The 20119-nt window shown below is 37.1% G+C and overlaps 1 protein-coding gene across 1 annotated transcript in view; it reads right to left on the bottom strand.

Annotated features, from left to right (window-relative positions):
- The window catches only part of GK5 (glycerol kinase 5), a 75613-nt gene that overhangs the window by 51376 nt on the left and 4118 nt on the right, over positions 1-20119 (bottom strand). The window contains exons 2-3 of the mRNA XM_061193604.1: positions 14962-15055; positions 13157-13232 (exon numbers count right to left, since the gene is read on the bottom strand). Coding sequence (XP_061049587.1) covers positions 13157-13232; positions 14962-15055 — 170 coding nt within the window. The remainder of the gene's footprint in view (positions 1-13156; positions 13233-14961; positions 15056-20119) is intronic.

The following is a 20119-nucleotide window of genomic DNA, read 5'->3' as shown; positions in this document are numbered from 1 at the left end:
AGAGGAAATCAAAAAATACCTAGAGACAAATGACAACAAAAACACAATGATCCAAAACCTATGGGGTGCAGCAAAAGCAGTTCTAAGAGGGAAGTTTATAGCAATACAATCCTACCTCAAGAAACAAGAAAAATCTCAAATAAAGAATCTAACCTTACACCTAAAGCAACTAGAGAAAGAAGAACAAACAAAACCCAAAGTTAGTAGAAGGAAAGAAATCATCAAGATCAGAGCAGAAATAAATGAAATAGAAAGAAAGAAAGCAATAGCAAAGATCAATAAAACTAAAAGCTGATTCTTTGAGAAGACAAACAAAATTGGTAAACCTTTAGCAAGACTCATCAAGAAAAAGAGGGAGAGGACTAAAATCAATAAAATTGGAAATGAAAAAGAAGTAACAACAGACACCACAGAAATACAAAGCATCCTAAGAGACTACTACAAGCAACTCTATGCCAATAAAATAGATGACCTGGAAGAAACAGACAAATTCTTAGAAAGGTATAACCTTCCAAGACTGAACCAAGAAGAAATAGAAAATATGAACAGACCAATCACAAGTAATGAAATTGAAACTGTGATTAAAAATCTTCCAACAAACAAAAGTCCAGGACCAGATGGCTTCACAGGCAAATTCTATCAAACGTTTAGAAAAGAGCTAACACCTATCCTTCTCAAACTCTTCCAAAAAATTGCAGAGGAAGGAACACTCCCAAACTCATTCTATGAGGTCACCATCACCCTGATACCAAAACCAGACAAAGATACTACAAAAAAAGAAAATTACAGACCAATATCACTCATGAATATAGATGTAAAAATCCTCAACAAAATACTAGCAAACAGAATCCAACAATATATTAAAAGGATCATACACCATGATCAACTGGGATTTATCCCAGGGATGCAAGGATTCTTCAATATACGCAAATCAATCAATGTGATACACCACATTAACAAACTGAAGAATAAAAACCATATGATCATCTCAATACATGCAGAAAAGCTTTTGACAAAATTCAACACCCATTTATGATAAAAACTCTCCAGAAAGTGGGCATAGAGGGAACCTACCTCAAAAAATGGCCATATATGGCAAACCTACAGCAAACATCATTCTCAATGGTGAAAAACTGAAAGCATCTCCTCTAAGATCAGGAACAAGACAAGGATGTCCACTCTCGCCACTATCATTCAACATAGTTTTGGAAGTCCTAGCCATGGCAATCAGAGAAGAAAAAGAAATAAAAGGAACACAAATTGAAAAAGAAGTAAAACTGCCACTGTTTGCAGATGACATGATACTATACATAGAAAATCCTAAAGATGCCACCAGAAAACTACTAGAGCTAATCAATGAAGTCGGTAAAGTTGCAGGATACAGAATTAATGCACACAAATCTCTTGCATTCCTATACACTAACAATGAAAGATCAGAAAGAGAAATTAAGGAAACAATCCCATTCACCACTGCAACAAAAAGAATAAAATACCTAGGAATAAACCTACCTAAGGAGGTAAAAGATCTGTACTCAGAAAATTATAAGACACTGATGAAAGAAATCAAAGATGACACAAACAGATGGAGAGATATACCATGTTCTTTGATTGGAAGAATCAGTATTGTGAAAATGACTATTCTACCCAAAGCAATCTACAGAATCAATGCAATCCCTATCAAATTACCAATGGCATTTTTTACAGAACTAGAACAAAAAAATCTTAAAATTTGTATGAAGACACAAAAGACCCTGAATAGCCAAAGCAATCTTGAGGGAAAAAAACGGACTTGGAGGAGTCAGACTCGCTGACTTCAGATCATACTACAAAGCTACAGTAATCAAGACAATATGGTACTGGCACAAAACCACAAATATAGATCAAAGGAACAGGATAAAAAGTCCAGAGATAAACCCATGCATCTATGGTCAACTAATCTATGACAAAGAAGGCAAGGATATACAATGGAGAAAAGGGTCTCTTCAATAAGTGGTGCTGGGAAAACTGGACAGGTACATGTAAAGGAATCAAATTAGAACACTCCCTAACACCATACACAAAAATAAACTGAAAATGGATTAAAGACATAAATGTAAGACCAGACACTATAAAACTCTTAGAGGAAAACATAGGAAGAACACTCTTTGACATAAATCACAGCAAGATCTTTTTGACCCATCTCCTAGAGTAACAGAAATAAAAACAAACAAACAAAAAGAGTTTCCTGGCATCTGAGGGGTGGGGGGGGAACGAAGAGAAAAATAAAAAGAAAGTTCAAAGTTTTAGACTTCCTAACAGCAATTCTAAGGAAAACAAAGTTTCTATGGCCATGATGACAGAATGCACCATGGACACTGGAGGAAAAAACAATGAGCTGGGAAGAGGAGGCGCTGGCTGGGGCTGGATGAACAATAGGTTGTTCCACAGGGTCAAATCTGTCTCTCTTTTTCTCTCAGCAATGAGCACGAGGACTTCCCTGGTGGTGCAGTGGTTAAGAATCTGCCTGCCTATGCAGGGGACACGGGTTCGATCCCTGGTCTGGGAAGATCCCACACCAACTGAGCCCATGTGCCACAACTACTGAGCCCACGTGCCGCAACTACTGAGCCTGCATGCTGCAACTATTGAAGCCCTCATGCCTAGAGCCTGAGCTCCACAACAAGAAAAGCCACTGCAATGAGAAGCCTGCGCACCGCAACGAAGAGCAGCCCCCCCTCGCCACAACTAGAGAAAGCCTGTGCACAGCAACAAAGACCCAATGCAGCTGAAAAAAAAAAAAAAAGAGTACCTAGGGACTTCCCTGGTGGTCCAGTTGTTAAGACTCCGTGCTTCCAATGCACGGGGCGTGGGTTCCATCCCTGGTTGGGGAACTAAGATCCCACATGTCCCATGGTGCAGCAAAAAAAAAAAAACCACAACGACAAAACAAAACAAAACGAGAAACAGGAAGAGTACCTCTCTGGAGGAAACGAGCCATGCCTATCTAAACCTGTGGGATATCGCCACATTCACATGTCCCAAACCACACACTTCATCATGTTTCCTTCTACCCACCCTCATCATCACCTAACTCATTCCTCCTCTTATATTCTCTGTAATTTCTTTCACGTCCTCCCAAACATAAAGACCAGAAATACTGGTAAGTTATTTTTTTAAATTAAACTAATTTTTTTTTAACTGAAGTATAGCTGACTTACAATATTATATTAGTTTTAGGTGTACAACATAGTAATTCAATATTTTTATAAAATATACGCCATAGAAAGATATTATAAAATATTTTCTATATCCTCTGTGCTGTACATAACATCCTTGTAACCTATTTTACACCTGGTATTTTGTAACTCTTCATCTCCTTCACCTATCTTGGCCCAACCCTGACACCTCTCCCCTCTGGTAACCACTAGTTTGTTCTCAGTATCGGTAAGCCTGTTTCTGTTTTGTTATATTTGTTCATTTGTTTGTATATGTTTCATTTGTTCTGCATATTAAGTGAAGCCCAGTATTTGTCTTTCTCTGCCTGACTTATTTCACCAAGCATAATACCCTCCAAGTCCATCCATGTTGTTGCAAATGGCAAAATTTCATCCTTTTTTATGGCTGAGTAATAGTCCTATATATAAATATATATATATACACACATATATATATAGTCCTATGTTTCTATATATATAACACATCTTCTTTATCCTTCTATCTATTGATGGACACTTAGGTTGCTTCCATGTCTTGGCCATTGTAAATAATGCTGCTATAAACACTGAGGTGAACATATCTTTTCAAATTAGTGTTTTTATCAGATAAATACCCAGGAGTGGAATGGCTAAATCATATGGTAGTTCTATTTTTAATTTCTTGAGGAACTTCCATACTGATTTCCATAGTGGCTGCACCAATTTACATTCCCACCAACAGTGCACAAGGGTTCCCTTTTCTCCACATCCTTGCCAACATTTGTTATTTTTTTTCTTTTTGATAACAGCCATTCTGATAGGTATGAGGTGATATCTCATTGTGGTTCTGAAATGTATTTCCCTGATGATAAGTGATGTTGAGCATCTTTTCATGTGCCTTTTGGCCATCTGTATGACTTCTTTGGAAAACTGTCTGTTCAGATTCTCTGCCCTTTTTAAATTGGGTTGGCTATTTTTTTGTCATATTGAGTTGTATGAGTTCTTTATATATTTTGGATAGTAAACCCTTACCAGATGTATCATTTGCAAATATCTTCTTCCATTTGGTAGGTTCCCTTTTTGTTTTGTTGACGGTTTCCTTTGTTGTACAAGAGTTTTTGAGTTTGATTATGTCCCATTTGTTTATTTTTGCTTTTATTCCCCTTGCCTAAGGAGATAAAGCCAAAGAAATATAGCTATGACCAATGTCAAAAAGTGTAGTACCTATGTTTTCTTCTAGTTTTATGATTTCAGGTCTTACATTTAGGTCTTTAATTCATCTTGAGTTTATTCTTGTAAATAGTGTGAGAAAATGTTCTAATTTCATTCTTTTATGTGTAGCTGGTCCAGTTTTCCCAATACCACTTATTGAACAGTCTTTTTTAAAAATTATATATTCTTGCCTCCTTTGCCATAGATTAATTGACCATGTGTGCATGGGATTATTTCTGGGCTCTCTATTCTGTTCCATTGATCTATGTATCTGTTTTTGTGCTGATACCACACTGTTTTGATTACTTTAGCTCTGTAGTATAGTCTGAAGTCAGAGAGCAGAGATACCTCCAACCTTGTTCTTTTTTCTCAAGACTGCTTTACTATTCAGGGTCTTTTGTGGTTCCATACAAATTTTAGGATTATTTGTTCTAGTTCTGTGAAAAATGTCATGGGTATTTTGATAGGTATTGCATTAGATCTGTAGATTGCTTTGGGTAGTATGGACATTTTAATAATGCTAATTCTCCTAACCCATGAACATGGGATATATTTCCATTTATTTCTATCCTCTTCAATTTCCTTCATCTATGTCTTATAGGTTTCAGAGTATGTGTCTTTCACCTCCTTCATTAAATTTATTCCTAGATATTTTATTCTTTTTGATTTATAAATGGGATTCATTTCTTTTGTTACTAGTGTACAGAAATGCAACAAATTTCTTTATATTAATCTTGTATCCTGCAACTTTACTGAATTCATTTATTCTAGCAGTTTTTTTGGTGGAGTCAAAGGTTTTCCTTATATAGTATCATGTCATCTGCAAACAGTGGTAGTTTTACTTCTTCCTTTTCAATTTGAATGTCTTTTATTTCTTTTTCTTGTCTGATTGCCGTGGCTAGGACTTCCAATACTATATTAAATAGAAGTGGGAAGAGTGGGCATCCTCATCTTGTCCCTGATCTTAAAGGAAATACTTCCAGCTTTTCACCACTGAGTATGATGCCAGCTGTGGGTTTGTCAGATGGCCTTTATTATGTTGAGGTTTGTTCCTTCTATACCAACTTTGTTGACAGTTTTTATCACGAATGGATACCGAATTTTGCCAAATGCTTTTTCTGCATCTATTGAGATGATCATGTGATTTTTATCCTTGGTTATGTTAATGTGGTGTATCATGTTAATTAATTTGCAGATATTGAACCATCCTCACATCCCGGGAATAAATCCCCCTTGATCATGATGTATGATCCTTTTTACATATTGTTGAATTCGGTTTGCTAATATTTTGTTGAGGATTCTTGCATCTATTTCATCAGCTATATGGGCCTGTATTTTTTTTTGTAGTATCTTTATCTGATTTTGGTATCAGGGTAATGCTGGCCTCATAGAATGAGGTGGGAAGTGTTCTCTCCTCTTTTATTTATTTATTTATTTGTTTGTCTGTTTGTTTATTCATTTATTTATGGCTGCATTGGGTCTTCATCGCTGTACGCAGGCTTTCTCTAGTTGCAGCGAGCAGGGGCTACACTTTGTTGCGGTGCACAGGCTTTTCATTGCGGTGGCTTCTCTTGTTGCGGAGCACAGGCTCTAGGTGTGCGGGCTTCAGTAGTTGTGGCACACAGGCTCAGTAGTTGTGGCTCACGGGCTCTAGACGCAGGTTCAGTAGTTGTGGTGCACAGGCTTAGTTGCTCCATGGCATGTGGGATCTTCCTGGATCAGGGCTAAAACCATGTCCCCTGCATTGGCAGGCAGATTCTCAACCACTGCACCACCAGGGAAGTCCACCTCTTTAATTTTTTGAAACAGTTTGAGAAGCATACATATTAACTCTTCTTTAAACGTTTGGTAGAATTCCCCTGTGAAGTCATCTAGTCCCAGACTTTTGTGTGTTGGGAGTCTTTTGATTACTGATTCCATTTCAATACTAATAATCAATCTATTCAGATTTTCTGTTTCTTCCTGATTCAGTCTTGGAAAACTGTATGTTTCTTGGAATTTATCCACTTATTCTAGGTTGTCCAATTTGTTAGCATATTACTGTTTGCATTATTCTCTTATGATTGTATTTCTGTGATATCAGTTGTAACTTCTATCAAGTTGTAACTTCTCTTTCATTTCTTATGTTTTAAATTTGAGCACTCTCTCTTTTTCTTAATGAGTCTGGCTAAAGTTTATCAATTTTGTTTATCTTTTCAAAAAAACAGCTCTTAGTTTCATTTATCTTTTCTATTGTTTTTTGGTCTCTATTTTATTTATTTCCACTCTGATCTTTATTATTTTTTTCCTTCTACTGACTTTGGCCTTTGCTTGTTCTTCTTTTTCTAATTCCTTTAGAGGGAAAGTTAGGTTGTTAATTTGAGATTTTTCTTTTTTCTTGAGGTAGGCTTCTATTATTATAAACTGCCCTCTTAGAATTGTTTTTGTTGTGTCCCATAGATTTTGGACGTTGTGTTTCTATTTTCATTCATCCCAAGGTATTTTTTGACTTCTTCTTTAATTTCTTTGTTGACCCAATGGCTTTTTTATAGTATGTTTTCAGTCTCCACTTGTTTGTGCTTTTACCAGTTTTCTTCTTGCTATTGATTTCTAGTTTCACACTGCTGTGGTCAGAAAAGATGCTGGATTTAATTTCAATCTTCGTAAATTTACTGAGACTTCTTTTGTGGCCTAGCATGTGATCTATCCTGGAGAATGTTCCATGTGCACTTGAGAAGAATGTGTATTTTGCTGGTTTAGAATGTAATATTCTACAGATATCAATTAAGTCCATCTGGTCTAAAATGTCATTTAAAGCCAATGTTTCCTTATTGATTTTCTGTCTGGATGATCTATTCATTAATGTGATTGGGGTATTAAAATCCCCTATTATTATTGTATTACTGTCAATTTCTTCCTTTATGTCTGTTAATATTTACTTTATATACTTAGGCGCTCCTGTATTGGGTGCATATATGTTAACAAGTCTAATATCCTCTTCTTGGATTGACCTCTTTATCATTATTTAATGTCCTAAATTGTCTTTTGTTATAGATTTTGTTTTAAAGTCTATTTTGTCTGATATGAGTACTGCTACCCCAGCTTTTCATTTCCATTTGCATGAAATATCTTTTTTAATCCCTTCACTATCAACGGGTGTGTCTTTAGCGCTGAAGTGAGTCTCTTGTAAGCAGCATATACATGGATCTTGGTTTTTTAATCTAATCAGCTACCCTGTGTCTTTTGATTGGAGCATTTAGTCTATTTACATTAGAAGTGATGATTAATAGGTATGTATCTATTGCCATTTTGTTACTTGTTTTCTGGTTGTTTTTGTATTTCTTTGCTCTTTTCTTCTTTTAATCTCTTCTCTTTGGGTTTGATAACTTTTTAAATATTATGTTTGGGTTCCTTTCTCTTTGCTTTTTGTGTATCTACTGTAGGTTTTTGATTTGCAGTTACCATGAGGTTCATATCTATAAATATATCTACTTGTTTTAGAATGATAGTCATTTAAGTTCAAACACATTCTAAAAGCTCTACTTTTTTTTACTAAGCCCCCCCCAACATTTTATGTTTCGGTGTCATAGTTTACATTTTTATGAATATCCCTTAACTGTTTATTGCAGTTGTAGTTGATTAATGGTTGATTTTACAATTTTGTCTTTTAACCTTCATAGTAGCTTACTTAAGTGGTTGATCAACTGCCTTTACAATACATTTACATATACCAGTGAGATTTTTTCCTTCAAATATTTTCTTATTTCTTGTTATAGGCCTTTCTTTTTCATTTAAAGAAGACCCTTTAACATTTCTTGTAAGGCCAGTTTAGTAGTGATGAACTCTTAGTTTTTGCTTGTCTGGGAAACACTTTGACTTTGTTGGGTAGAGTATCCTAGGTTGTAGGTTTTTCCCTTTCAGCACTTTAAGTATATCGTGCCACTCCCTTTTGGCCTGCGAAGTTTCTGCTGAAAAATCAGCTGGTAGCCTTATGGGAGTTCCTTTGTATGTGACTCTTTGTTTTTCTCTTACTGCCTTTAGAATTCTCTCTTTAACGTTTGCCATTTCAATTATGATATGTCTTCATGTGGGTCTGTTTGGGTTCATCTTGTTTGGGACTCTCTGTGCTTCTGGACCTGGGTATCTGTTTCCTTCTTCAGGTTAGGGTTCAGCCATAATCTCATCAAATATGTTTTCTGCCCCTTTCTCTCATCTCCCTCTGGGACCCCTATAATGTGAATGTTACTATGCTTGATGTTATCCTACAGATCCCTTAAACTATACTTAAAAAAATTTTTTTTTCTTTTTGCTGTTCTGATCGTGTGATTGCCACTATTTTGTCTTCCAGGTCACTTATGCATTCCTCCATATTACCTAATCTGCTGGTAATTCCTTCTAGTGAATTTTTCATTTCAATTATTGTATTCTTCAGCTCTGATTGGTTCTTTTTTATATTTTCTAGTTCTTTGTTAAAGTTCTTACTGTGTTCCTCTATTCTTTTCCCGAGTTCGATGAGCATTGTTATTACTATTGCTTTAAGCTCTTTATCAAGTAAATTACTTATCTCTGTTTCATTAGGGTTTTTTTTTTCTGGGGTTTCTACTTATTCTTTTGTTTGGAACATAGTCATTTGTCTTCTCACTTTGTTTGACTTTCTCTTTTTGTCTCTATGAAATTAGGTGAAACAGTTACCTATCCCAGTCTTAAAGGCATGTCCTTGTGTGGGAGCATCCCCATGCAGTCTGCATGTGCCCAGTGGTTTTGGTGGGAGAGCTGGACCTGAAGTGAGCACTAACCATGTCTTCACCTGGGGTGCACTGGCAGCTGCCACCTTAGCAGGGCATGGGGCTGGAGTAGGAAGAGTTAGAACTGGAGCCAGGTGTGAGCTGGGGCTTCTCCCAGGCTTAGAGCAGGCCCAGAGCCAAAGGGGCTGGAGTTGCAAATCTGAGCTAGTGCCACTTCTCCCCAGTGTGATGGCGGTCTCCACTTTGGTCAGAGGCAGGGCTGAGGCCCGAGGGGCTGGAGCTGCAAATGTGAGCTAGCTCAGCTTCTCCCTGGTGCAATGGTGGTTATTGCCTTGGTTGGGAACAGCACTAGAGCAGGTGGGGCTGGAGCAGGAGCCCAGTTCGGGCTGGGAGGTGTGCTGGGGCACTCCTGGCAGGACAGACAGAGCATGAGGTGTTTTCAATCTGCTGCTTCTGCACTGGGACTGGGAGCAGGCGAGTCTGTGTACACTCTTCAAAACTGGAGTCTCAGTTTCTGTGGCTCTATGATAAGCCCCGCTGGTTTTCAAACCAAGTAGGCTTATCTTCCTTGTGCTTGACCTCAGGGCTAGGATGCCCAATATGGGGCTCAAACCCCTTGATCCTTAGGGAGGATGCCCAAGCCTGTGATATCCCCTCCTCTTCTGGGCCACCCACTAGGGGTGTGGGTCCCGATTAGATCACTTCTCCTTCCTTCCTACCAGACTCCACTTTCCTGAATAACCTTGGTTGTAGAAGAGCCATTCTGCTAGTCTTCAGGCTGTTCTCAGAGAGAGCTGCTCTATATGTCGTTGTAGTCTTGATGTGTTTGTGGGGGGAAGGTGAGCTCAGGGTCTACCTACTCCACCATCTTGATCCCACCCAGTCAAATACTGGAAAATTTAAACTTCTTCCTCTTTCCTAACACTGAATTAAAGGCCAAGTCCACATGAATTCACCCTGATTATACTTCTTAGATTTACCCTTACCCCCTACATCCACAACTTTTCTTCCCCACTGCCCCAAGCTCAAGGTGTCCTTTGGAATCTAGGGCTTTGTAACAGAGGAACATTTTACAGCATTTCTGTTACTGTTTAAAAACACAAGAAACACCTGTTGAAGGCAATATGGGGGTAGTGGAAAGAGCATATTCTTTGGGATCAAAAAGATAATTTGGAATCTTGGCTTGATTTATTCACTGAGTGACCTTGAATAACTTACTTATTTCTCAGAGCCTCAGTTTCTTTCTCTGTAAAAATACACTTAACAACTAAATAACAGGTTTGTTGTAAGGATACTGGAACCTGAAGGAAGTATCACAGGTAATCACTATATGGTAGCCATTATGGTATTATTATTGTGTTTAATCCACACATACCTCATATGCTGTAGGTACTTCAGTATTAAATTTGGAGTAGACTGAAAATATAAATCATATTATATAGTCTTGTGTTTCTGAAATTTGTCAGGTTCTCCTGAATCTTTTTAGTTATAAACTAATTTTTCAGATCTTCAGTCCATGCTTATTTGAATTTTAATGAAAGCAACAGTCTTTTTATTACTATTACTTTATATAAGTTAGGCCCAGCTGACATGCAGCAAGCATTTTTTTTTTTAACATCTTCACTGGAGTATAATTGTTTTACAATGGTGTGTTAGTTTCTGCTTTATAACAAAGTGAATCAGCTATACATATACATATGTTCCCATATCTCCTCCCTCTTGCATCTCCCTCCCATCCTCCCTATCCCACCCTTCTGGGTGGTCACAAAGTACTGAGCTGATCTCCTTGTGCTATGTGGCTGCTTCCCACTAGTTATCTATTTTACATTTGGTAGTATATATAAGTCCATGCCACTCTCCCACTTGGTCCCAGCTTACCTTTCCCCCTCCCCATGTCCTCAAGTCCATTCTCTATGTCTGTGTCTTTATTCCTGTCCTGCCCCTAGGTTCTTCAGACCATTTTTTTTTTTAGATTCCATATATATGTGGTAGCATACAGTATTTGTTTTTCCCTTTTTGACTTACTTCACTCTGTATGACAGACTCTACGTCCATCCACCTCATTACAAATAACTCAATTCGTTTCTTTTCATGGCTGAGTAATACTCCATTGTATATATGTGCCACATCTTCTTTATCCATTCATCTGTCGATGGACACTTAGGTGGCCTCCATGTCCTGGCTATTGTAAGTAGAGCTGCAATGAACATTGTGGTACATGACTCTTTTTGAATTACGGTTTTCTCAGGGTATATGCCCAGTAGTGGGATTGCTGGGTCATATGGTAGTTCTATTTTTAGTTTTTTCAGGAACCTCCACAGTGTTCTCCATAGTGGCTGTATCAATTTATATTCCCACCAACAGTGCAAGAGGGTTCCCTTTTCTCCACACCCTCTCCAGCATTTATTGTTTGTAGGTTTCTTTATGATAGCCATTCTGACTGGTGTGAGGTGACACCTCATTGTAGTTTTGATTTGCATTTCTCTAATGATTAGTGATGTTGAGCATCCTTTCATGTGTTTGTTGGCAATCTGTATATCTTCTTTGGAGAAATGTCTATTTAGGTCTTCTGCCCATCTTTGGATTGGGTTGTTTGTTTTTTTTTGATATTTACCTGCATGAGCTGCTTGTAAATTTTGAAGATTAATCCTCTGTCAGTTGCTTCGTTTGCAAATATTTTCTCCCATTTTGAAGGTTGTCTTTTCACCTTGTTTATAGTTTCCTTTGCTATGCAAAAGCTCTTAAGTTTCATTAGATCCCATTTGTTTATTTTTGTTTTTATTTCCATTTCTCTAGGAGGTGGGTCAAAAAGGATCTTGCTGTGATTTATGTCATAGAGTGTTCTGCCTATGTTTTCCTCTAAGAGTTTGATAGTGTCTGGCCTTACATTTAGGTCTTTAATCCATTTTGAGTTCATTTTTGTGTATGGTGTTAGGAAGTGTTCTAATTTCATTCTTTTACATGTAGCTGTCCAGTTTTCCCAGCACCACTTATTGAAGAGGCTGTCTTTTCTCCATTGTATATTCTTGCCTCCTTTATCAAAAATAAGGTGACCATATGTGCGTGGGTTTATCTCTGGGCTTTCTATCCTGTTCCATTCATCTATATTTCTGTTTTTGTGCCAGTACCATACTGTCTTGATTACTATAGCTTTGTAGTATAGTCTGTAGTCAGGGAGCCTGATTCCTCCAGCTCCGTTTTTCTTTCTCAAGATTGCTTTGGCTATTCGGGGTCTTTTGTGTTTCCATACAAATTGTGAAATTTTTTGTTCTAGTTCTGTGAAAAATGCCAGTGGTAGTTTGATAGGGATTGCATTGAATCTGTAGATTGCTTTGGGTAGTAGAGTCATTTCACAATGTTGATTCTTCCAATCCAAGAACATGGTATATCTCTCCATTTGTTTGTATCATCTTTAATTTCTTTCATCAGTGTCTTATAGTTTTCTGCATACAGGTCTTTTTTCTCCTTAGGTAGGTTTATTCCTAGGTATTTTATTATTTTTGTTGCAATTGTAAATGCGAGTGTTTCCTTAATTTCTCTTTCAGGTTTTTCATCATTAGTGTATAGGAATGCAAGAGATTTCTGTGCATTAATTTTGTATCCTGCAACTTTACCAAATTCATTGATTAGCTCTAGTAGTTTTCTGGTAGCGTCTTTAGGATTCTCTATGTATAGTAAGTATCATGTCATCTGCAAACACTGACAGCTTAACTTCTTCTTTTCCGATTTGGATTCCTTTTATTTCTTTTTCTTCTCTGACTGCTGTGGCTAAAACTTCCAAAACTATGTTGAATAATAGTGGTGAGAGTGGGCAACATTGTCTTGTTCCTGATCTTACTGGAAATGGTTTCAGTTTTTCACCGTTGAGAATGATGTTGGCAGCGAGCATATTTAATTAAGCCAGAAAGTAGGTCCACTTTCATCCCTCTTAACCAAGCAAAACTGTTCTTACTTCACAAATTTAAAACTACCCAAACAGGTTTCTCAGCAATGTGTTCACCGTGGTATGAACCCAGCATTAGAGTTCTTATTGCACAATGCACTTACTTGTCCCACGTAATAAAAGTTGCTCTCTGTGTTGAAATGCCAAGACCGACAATTTGATTCATCTCTAGTCCTGCAGCTAAAAATAAAGATAGATAAGATACATTTAAAAGCCCAGGAAGTTTTTCTTTATAATACTATCATATGGAAAAGAAATCATTTAATATAATCTTTAAGAAAAACAACTGGGTTTAGCATTTTAATAACACAGTTGGAGCTAATAAATAAAGCATTACCAGAATGATTTTGTAGTATTTTTTTACTTAAAGGGAAAAAAGTTTATAATCTAATAATAATAAAATGGCCTTTTTGCTTTAAAGATTAGAAAAAAACAAACACTACTTAAAGTAAGTCAGATTGTATTTTCTTCTTGATAATATTGATACTAAAAAATTGGATCTTAATTTAAGCAAAGATAAGCCATAATAGAAGCTGGTTGATGGCAACAAGAGAAAGTCCTCAGGGAATGTAGTATAAATATTGAAGCACAGATCTTATTTTCTACACAAACAGATGCTAGAATGCAAATAAAAACTTGGATTTTTGGAAGGTCCAAATTTCTTAAAATATAGCAGCTCAAGTGTTTTCATGATATTCTTTTAAAAAAGCAACTTATCCCACTGAGCAAATTAGGGACAACTTCAGTTTGAGCAATGAGGAAGACACATCCCCCCTCTTTCCAGTATTCCTTCCAAAAATATTTAACCTAACCTGATGATAAGTAAATAATCTGACAACCTCCAAATGCAGGACAGTCTATTTAACTGTTCCGTACTTTTGAAAACTCTCAGTGTCATGAAGAACATGGTCTAGATTAAAGGAGACTAAACAGACTGACTGCTAAAGGCAATGCCTTATCTCTGGTTGGATTTTGGATTGAAAAAAAAGTTATTCAAGACTGAGATAAGAGGGGAATATTGAGGACCAAGTATTAGAAAATATCACTGGGTTAATGTTAAATTTCCTGTGTGATAACTGCATTGTGTTTCCATTTGAGAATACTCCTTTTCTTTGGAGGTAATGCTGAAGTATTTAGGGATAACAGGTTATTACATCACAACCAACTCTCACATTGGTCAGCCAAAAAGAAAAAAAGTTTGTAGAGGATGGTAATGTAAACACTGTAAAACACATTTGAATCTAGGAGAAGGTACACAGCTGTTCAATGTAGTATTCTCTGAACTCTTTTTTATAGGTTTTGAAATACTTCAAACCAGAAAGGTGAGAAGGAGAAGCAAGTCAGTCAGAAAAATGAAGTAAAAGACCTTTTCGAATTTACAAGTCCTCTTTCACCATATTCTTAAAGAAGGTTGCACTGCAAATGTTCTTAACGAGCTAAGATTTCAGATCCTGGCTGCGGCCAGGAGAGCACTTTGCATTAAGAGGCTGCTCAGGAAAAAACAAAACAAAAACTTATTTTACAATAAAGGTAACTCAGTTGTAAACTCCTGAGAGCAGGAACTGAGTGTTGTAACTTTGTTTATAACCCTCTGGTATTTTAAACACAACAGGAAATCAAATGGGCACTAGCTACAACAGGGAACCAAGAGGGAAGGTGAGACTTTAATACTGCAGCTCAAAAAGAGTTAAAGCAGAGGACAGAGCTGCTGTTACCTTCCCTTGACAAAGTGGTTCACTGTAAACCACAAATGTTCCCCTCCCCAAACTACTGGGAAACTGTGACCCCAATAAAATACTGTATGTATAACTTAGGAAACCCACAAAATTCTACAGATGCCTGAGGAAAACTCTTTATTACACACAAAACAGACTTTACTGACTATCTTTACTTTTATAAATCCAATTACCTTTGACAGATTCTTTTATTACAGCAACAAACTGAAGCCAGAGAATATCAGGATCAATTTCAACCCAGCCAGCTTGAGGATAAAGACTTTTTACCTATTTAGGAAAAGAGAAGATTTAGTATAAACAACATTAGATCAAGTCAATAGCATCTGGGTCTTAAGGTTACTGGTTAAAATAATTTAAAACAAGATTTTATTTATTACCTAATTCATTTTTATTGTTAACATGGAAAAAATACATATATAGGGACTTCCCTGGTAACTCAGTGGTTAAGAATCCGCCTGCCAATGCAGGGGACACGGGTTCGAGCCCTGGTCCAGGAAGATCCCATATGCTGCAGAGCAACTAAGCCCTTGTGCCGCAACTACTGAGCCTGAGCGTTAGAACCCGTGAGCCACAACTACTGAGCCTGCGTGCCACCACTACTGAAGCCCGCGCACCTAGAGCCCGTGCTCCGCAACAAGAGAAGCCACCACAATGAGAAGCCCACGCACTGCAGCGAAGAGTAGCCCCTGCTCGCCACAACTAGAGAAAGCCCGCGCACAGCAACAAAGACTCAATGCAGCCAAATATAAATAAACTAATTTTAAAAAATACATATATGAAATAAAAAAGGATACACCAAAATAAGTTTTCTTCAGTTCATAAGTTTACAGAAGATTTTAGCTTTATTTTATTTTCTAAGTTTACCTTTATTTTTCAGGTTTTCTACAATGAAGATGTGTTGTTTTTGTAATTAAAAAAAAAGTCAAACTTAAAAAAAAAGCTTAAATTAGCAAATAAAGTACTGAGTTCTGGTTCAGGCTATGATGGAGTAAGCACACTCCCCCCCCTTTCCCACTGAATACAGATATAAAACCTGGACAGAATGCATGGAGCAGCTACCTGTGGACGGCAAAAAGTATGCGGTGGCAGGCAGACTGGGGAAGAAGATAAGAATTAGAATACCACTGAACTGGTGGTGAGTTTCCCACTTTTCTTCTGGTACCCCCTGGCCTGGACTCAAGGCAGCCTGAAAACCAGAAGTGGGTATCAGGGTGCAGTGAAAACACCTGTAGAGTTTTTGCTAACACTCAGAGGGAATGTGAGAAATCCCTCACTTTTGTTTTTTATCCCCCCCGCCTCCATACTTTTATATCCTGGCTATCCCATCGTGGTGGCTGCAGCAGTAACCACAAGCACCCAAAATACTGAGGGAGGTAAAACTTCCTCTCTAATCAGAGGAGCTGGGGGCCCAAAAGGGTAAGGTGAACCCCCGATGGCTTTTTTCTCTCTGTGTGCTCCTGATGCCTAGCCTCAGATGTGGACATAGGAAGTGTCCAGCAGAATGGGATAATGAAAGCTCCAGCTTCTGGCAAGAGGACCCAAAAGGGGGAGGCTCAGGGAACCAAAAATCCCAGGAAGATCTCAGAGAGGGAAGAGCTTGGGAAAGCTACTCCAGAAAGTTGTGGATGAATTCCTAGGCTCACCTGGAAGCTGCACGTATATGAATATAATACCAGACAGCATAGCAACGATGTTAAAAGCAGAACTGAAAAAACAGACCACTGCCCAGGTCCCAGACTGACCTCTAGGTGGCACATACTACACAGGGCAGATCCAAATAGTACCTCCAAGATCTTAAAAACAGAATTAACATTGAAACCAAAGTCCAAGGAAGGCTGGTCAGCATTTGTAGCCTGAACACAGCTGCATTAACTGCCTACTAAAAGAAAAATAGACTTTACACAAGACCCAGAGTCTTATAACATGATAATCAAAATGCCCAGGATATAATCCAAAATTACAAGGTATATTAAGAATCAGAAAAATCTCAGCTCACATGGGAAAAGATAATAGATACCAATACCAACATAACACAGATATCTGATAAAGACTTTAAAGCAGCTATTACAAAAATGCTCCAAGAAGTAAGGGTGAATTCTTTTGAAACAAGATAGGAAGTCTCAGCAAAGAAATAAAAGACATGAAGAAAAACGAGATTTTGGTAATTCCCTGACAGTCCAGTAGTTAGGACTTGGCGCTTTCACTGCCAAGGCCCAGGTTCAATCCCTGGTTGGGGAACTAAGATCCCACAAGCTGAGTGGCATGGCCAAAAAAAAAACAAAAGAAAAAAGAAAAATGAAATTCTAACAATTTCAGGATTAAAAAATACAATTATTAGGGGAGTGGGGGAAACGGATACAAACTTTCAGTTATAAGATGAATAAGGTCTAGAGACCTAATGTACACCATGGTGACTAGAGTTAATAATAATGTATTATACACTTGAAATTTGCTAAGAGAGTAGTTCTCAAGTGTTCTCAACACCCACATACACAAACACACAAATGGTAACCATGTGAGATGATGAGTATCTCATCTGTATACTCATGATGAGTAATTAACATTAATTATGTTATTTAATTAACAATGTATACGTATACCAAAACATCAATTTATATACCTTAAATATATACAACTTTTATTTGGCAATCATACCTTAATAAAGCTGGAAAAAAATCAATTAAAAAAAGAAAAATATAATAATTAAAATAAAAAACATACTGGATGCACTCAATAGTAGAATGGAGATAAGAGAAGAAAGTCAGTAAGCTTAAGGATAGATCAATAGAAATTCTCTAATCTGAACAACAGAAAGAAAAAAAGAATAAAGTCTCAGGGATCTGTGGGACAATGTTTATGTCACCAGAGGCCCCAAAGAAGAAAAGAAAGAGTTCAGTGCAGAAAAAAATTACTTCAGGGAAGTAATACTGCAAAAAATTCCCAAGCTCAGTGAAAGATTTAAAATCTAAATATTTAAGAAGCTTAGAAAACTCCTACCAGGATAAGTCCAAAGCACTACACAGCCAGATCCAGCATAATTCAAATGCTGAAAACTGAAAACAAAACAAAACAAAATTGAAAGCAACCAGACAGATTACATACACAGAATAATGATTCGAATGACTGTGGACTTTCTCATCAGAACCATGAAGGCCCGGAGGAAGTGGCTCAACATTTTTAAAGTGCTAAAAGAATTTCCATCCACAATTCTATATCAAAATCCTAGGATTTTTAATAGATATAGATATGATGATTCTAAAATTTATATGGAAAGGCAAAAGAACTAAAATAGCCAAAACAATGTTGAAAAAGATTGGAGGAATCACACTACGCAATTTCAAGACTTACTATAAAGCCATAGTAATCAAAATAGTGTAATCATAAAAAGAGTAAACAGATCAATGAAACAGAAGAGAATCCAGAAATAGACCCACATAAGTATGGCTAATTGATTTTTGACAAATATACAAGGCAATTCAATGGGGAAAAGACAGCTTTTTCAACAGAGTTGAAATAGACATCCACATGCAAAAAAATTAACCTCAAACTAAACCTCACGTCTTACACAAAAAACTAACTCAAAATGGATCATAGATCTAAATGTAAAATGTAAAACTGTAAAATGCTTAGAGGAAATCACAGCAGAAAATCTTTGTGACTTGGGGTTAGGTGAAGAGTTCTTAGACATGACACCAGAAGTACAATTCATGAACAAAAATATTCCAAAAATGAGCTTCATCAAAATTAAAAATGTTTGCTCTGCAAAAGATACTGTTAAGAAGATGAAAAGACCAAGTACAGACCGGTTGAAAATATCTGCAAATCGCATATTCAACACAGGATTTATATCCAGAAGATATTTTAAAAATCTCAAAACTCAACAGTAAGAAAACAACTCAATTAAAAAATGGCCAAAAGACCTGAACAGGCACTTTATCAAAGAAGATACACAGACAGAAAATATGCACATGGAAATATTCAGCATCATTACCAATTAGGCAAATGCAAATCAAAACCACAATGAGATATCACTACATCTATTAGGATGCTTAAAATAAAAATTACTAACAATATCAAGTGTTAGTAAAGAACAAATAGAACTCATATACATTGCTGCTGGGAATGCAAAATGGTAGAGGCACTCTGGAATTTGGCAATTTCTTGTTAGGTTAAATACTTACTTACCATGTGACCCAACAATCCCACCCCTAGGTATTTAACCCAGAGAAATGAAAACTTACATTCACATTAAAATCTGTACACAAATGTTTATAGCAGCTCTATCCAAAATCACCAGAAACTGGAAACAACCCAAATGTACTTCAACAGGTGAATGAATGTGGTACATCCATATAGTGGATTACTACTCAGAAATAATAAAGAATGAACTATTGATACACACAATATGGATGAATCTCAAAGGCATTATGCTGAAAAAAGCCCGTCTCCAAAGGCTACTTACTGTATTGTTCCACTTATATGACATTCTCAGAAAGACAAAAAACTATAGTCATGGGAAACAGATCAGTGGTTTTCAGAGATTAGGTGTGGGAGGAGTGTCTGACTACAAAGGGCTAGCACAAGGGAGTTTTCTGGGTTACTTCTACATATGTGCTAAAACTCACAGGACTTATTCACCAAAAAAGTCAACTTTACCATACGCTAATTTAAAAAATACAATAAAAAGAATCTATGGCTTCAAGTTAAAATGATGGCTTGAACATAAGCGTTTTATCTCCAATTCCTCTCAAGACTCCATTAAAATAAAAACATGAAAAAGATTTATGCAAGAAGAGAGCAAGGAAGCTCAGACCAGGTTTTAACGAATGTTTTTAATACGATCAGTGAGTGGGTACAGTAAGTCCCCTACATATGAACGAGTTCCGTTCCGAGAGCACGTTGGTAAATCCAATTTGTTTGAAAGTCCAACAAAGTTAGCCTAGGTATCCAACTAACACAATCGGCTATATAGCACTGTACTGTAATAGGTTTATAATACTTTTCACAAAAATAATACATGAAAAACAAACAAAAAATAAAGAAAACATTTTTAATCTTACAGTACAGTACCTTGAAAAGTACAGTAGTACAGTACAACAGCTGGCATACAGGGGCTGGCATCGAGTGAACAGGCAAGAAGAGTTACTGACTGGAGGAGGGAGAGGAGGTGGGAGATGGTAGAGCTGAAGGATTGTCAGCAATAGGAGACGGAGGGCAAGCTGCAATTTCACTCACGTCTGACGTTGATGGCACAGGTTCTGGTTCCTTGCTGGATTCAATTCTATCTACCCTCTTGAAAAAACGATCCAGTGATGTCTGGGTAGTAGCTCT

This window comes from Eubalaena glacialis, chromosome 6 (genome assembly GCF_028564815.1).
Source record: "Eubalaena glacialis isolate mEubGla1 chromosome 6, mEubGla1.1.hap2.+ XY, whole genome shotgun sequence".
Taxonomy (NCBI): domain Eukaryota; kingdom Metazoa; phylum Chordata; class Mammalia; order Artiodactyla; family Balaenidae; genus Eubalaena; species Eubalaena glacialis.
This window is presented reverse-complemented; position numbering and strand designations above follow the sequence as displayed.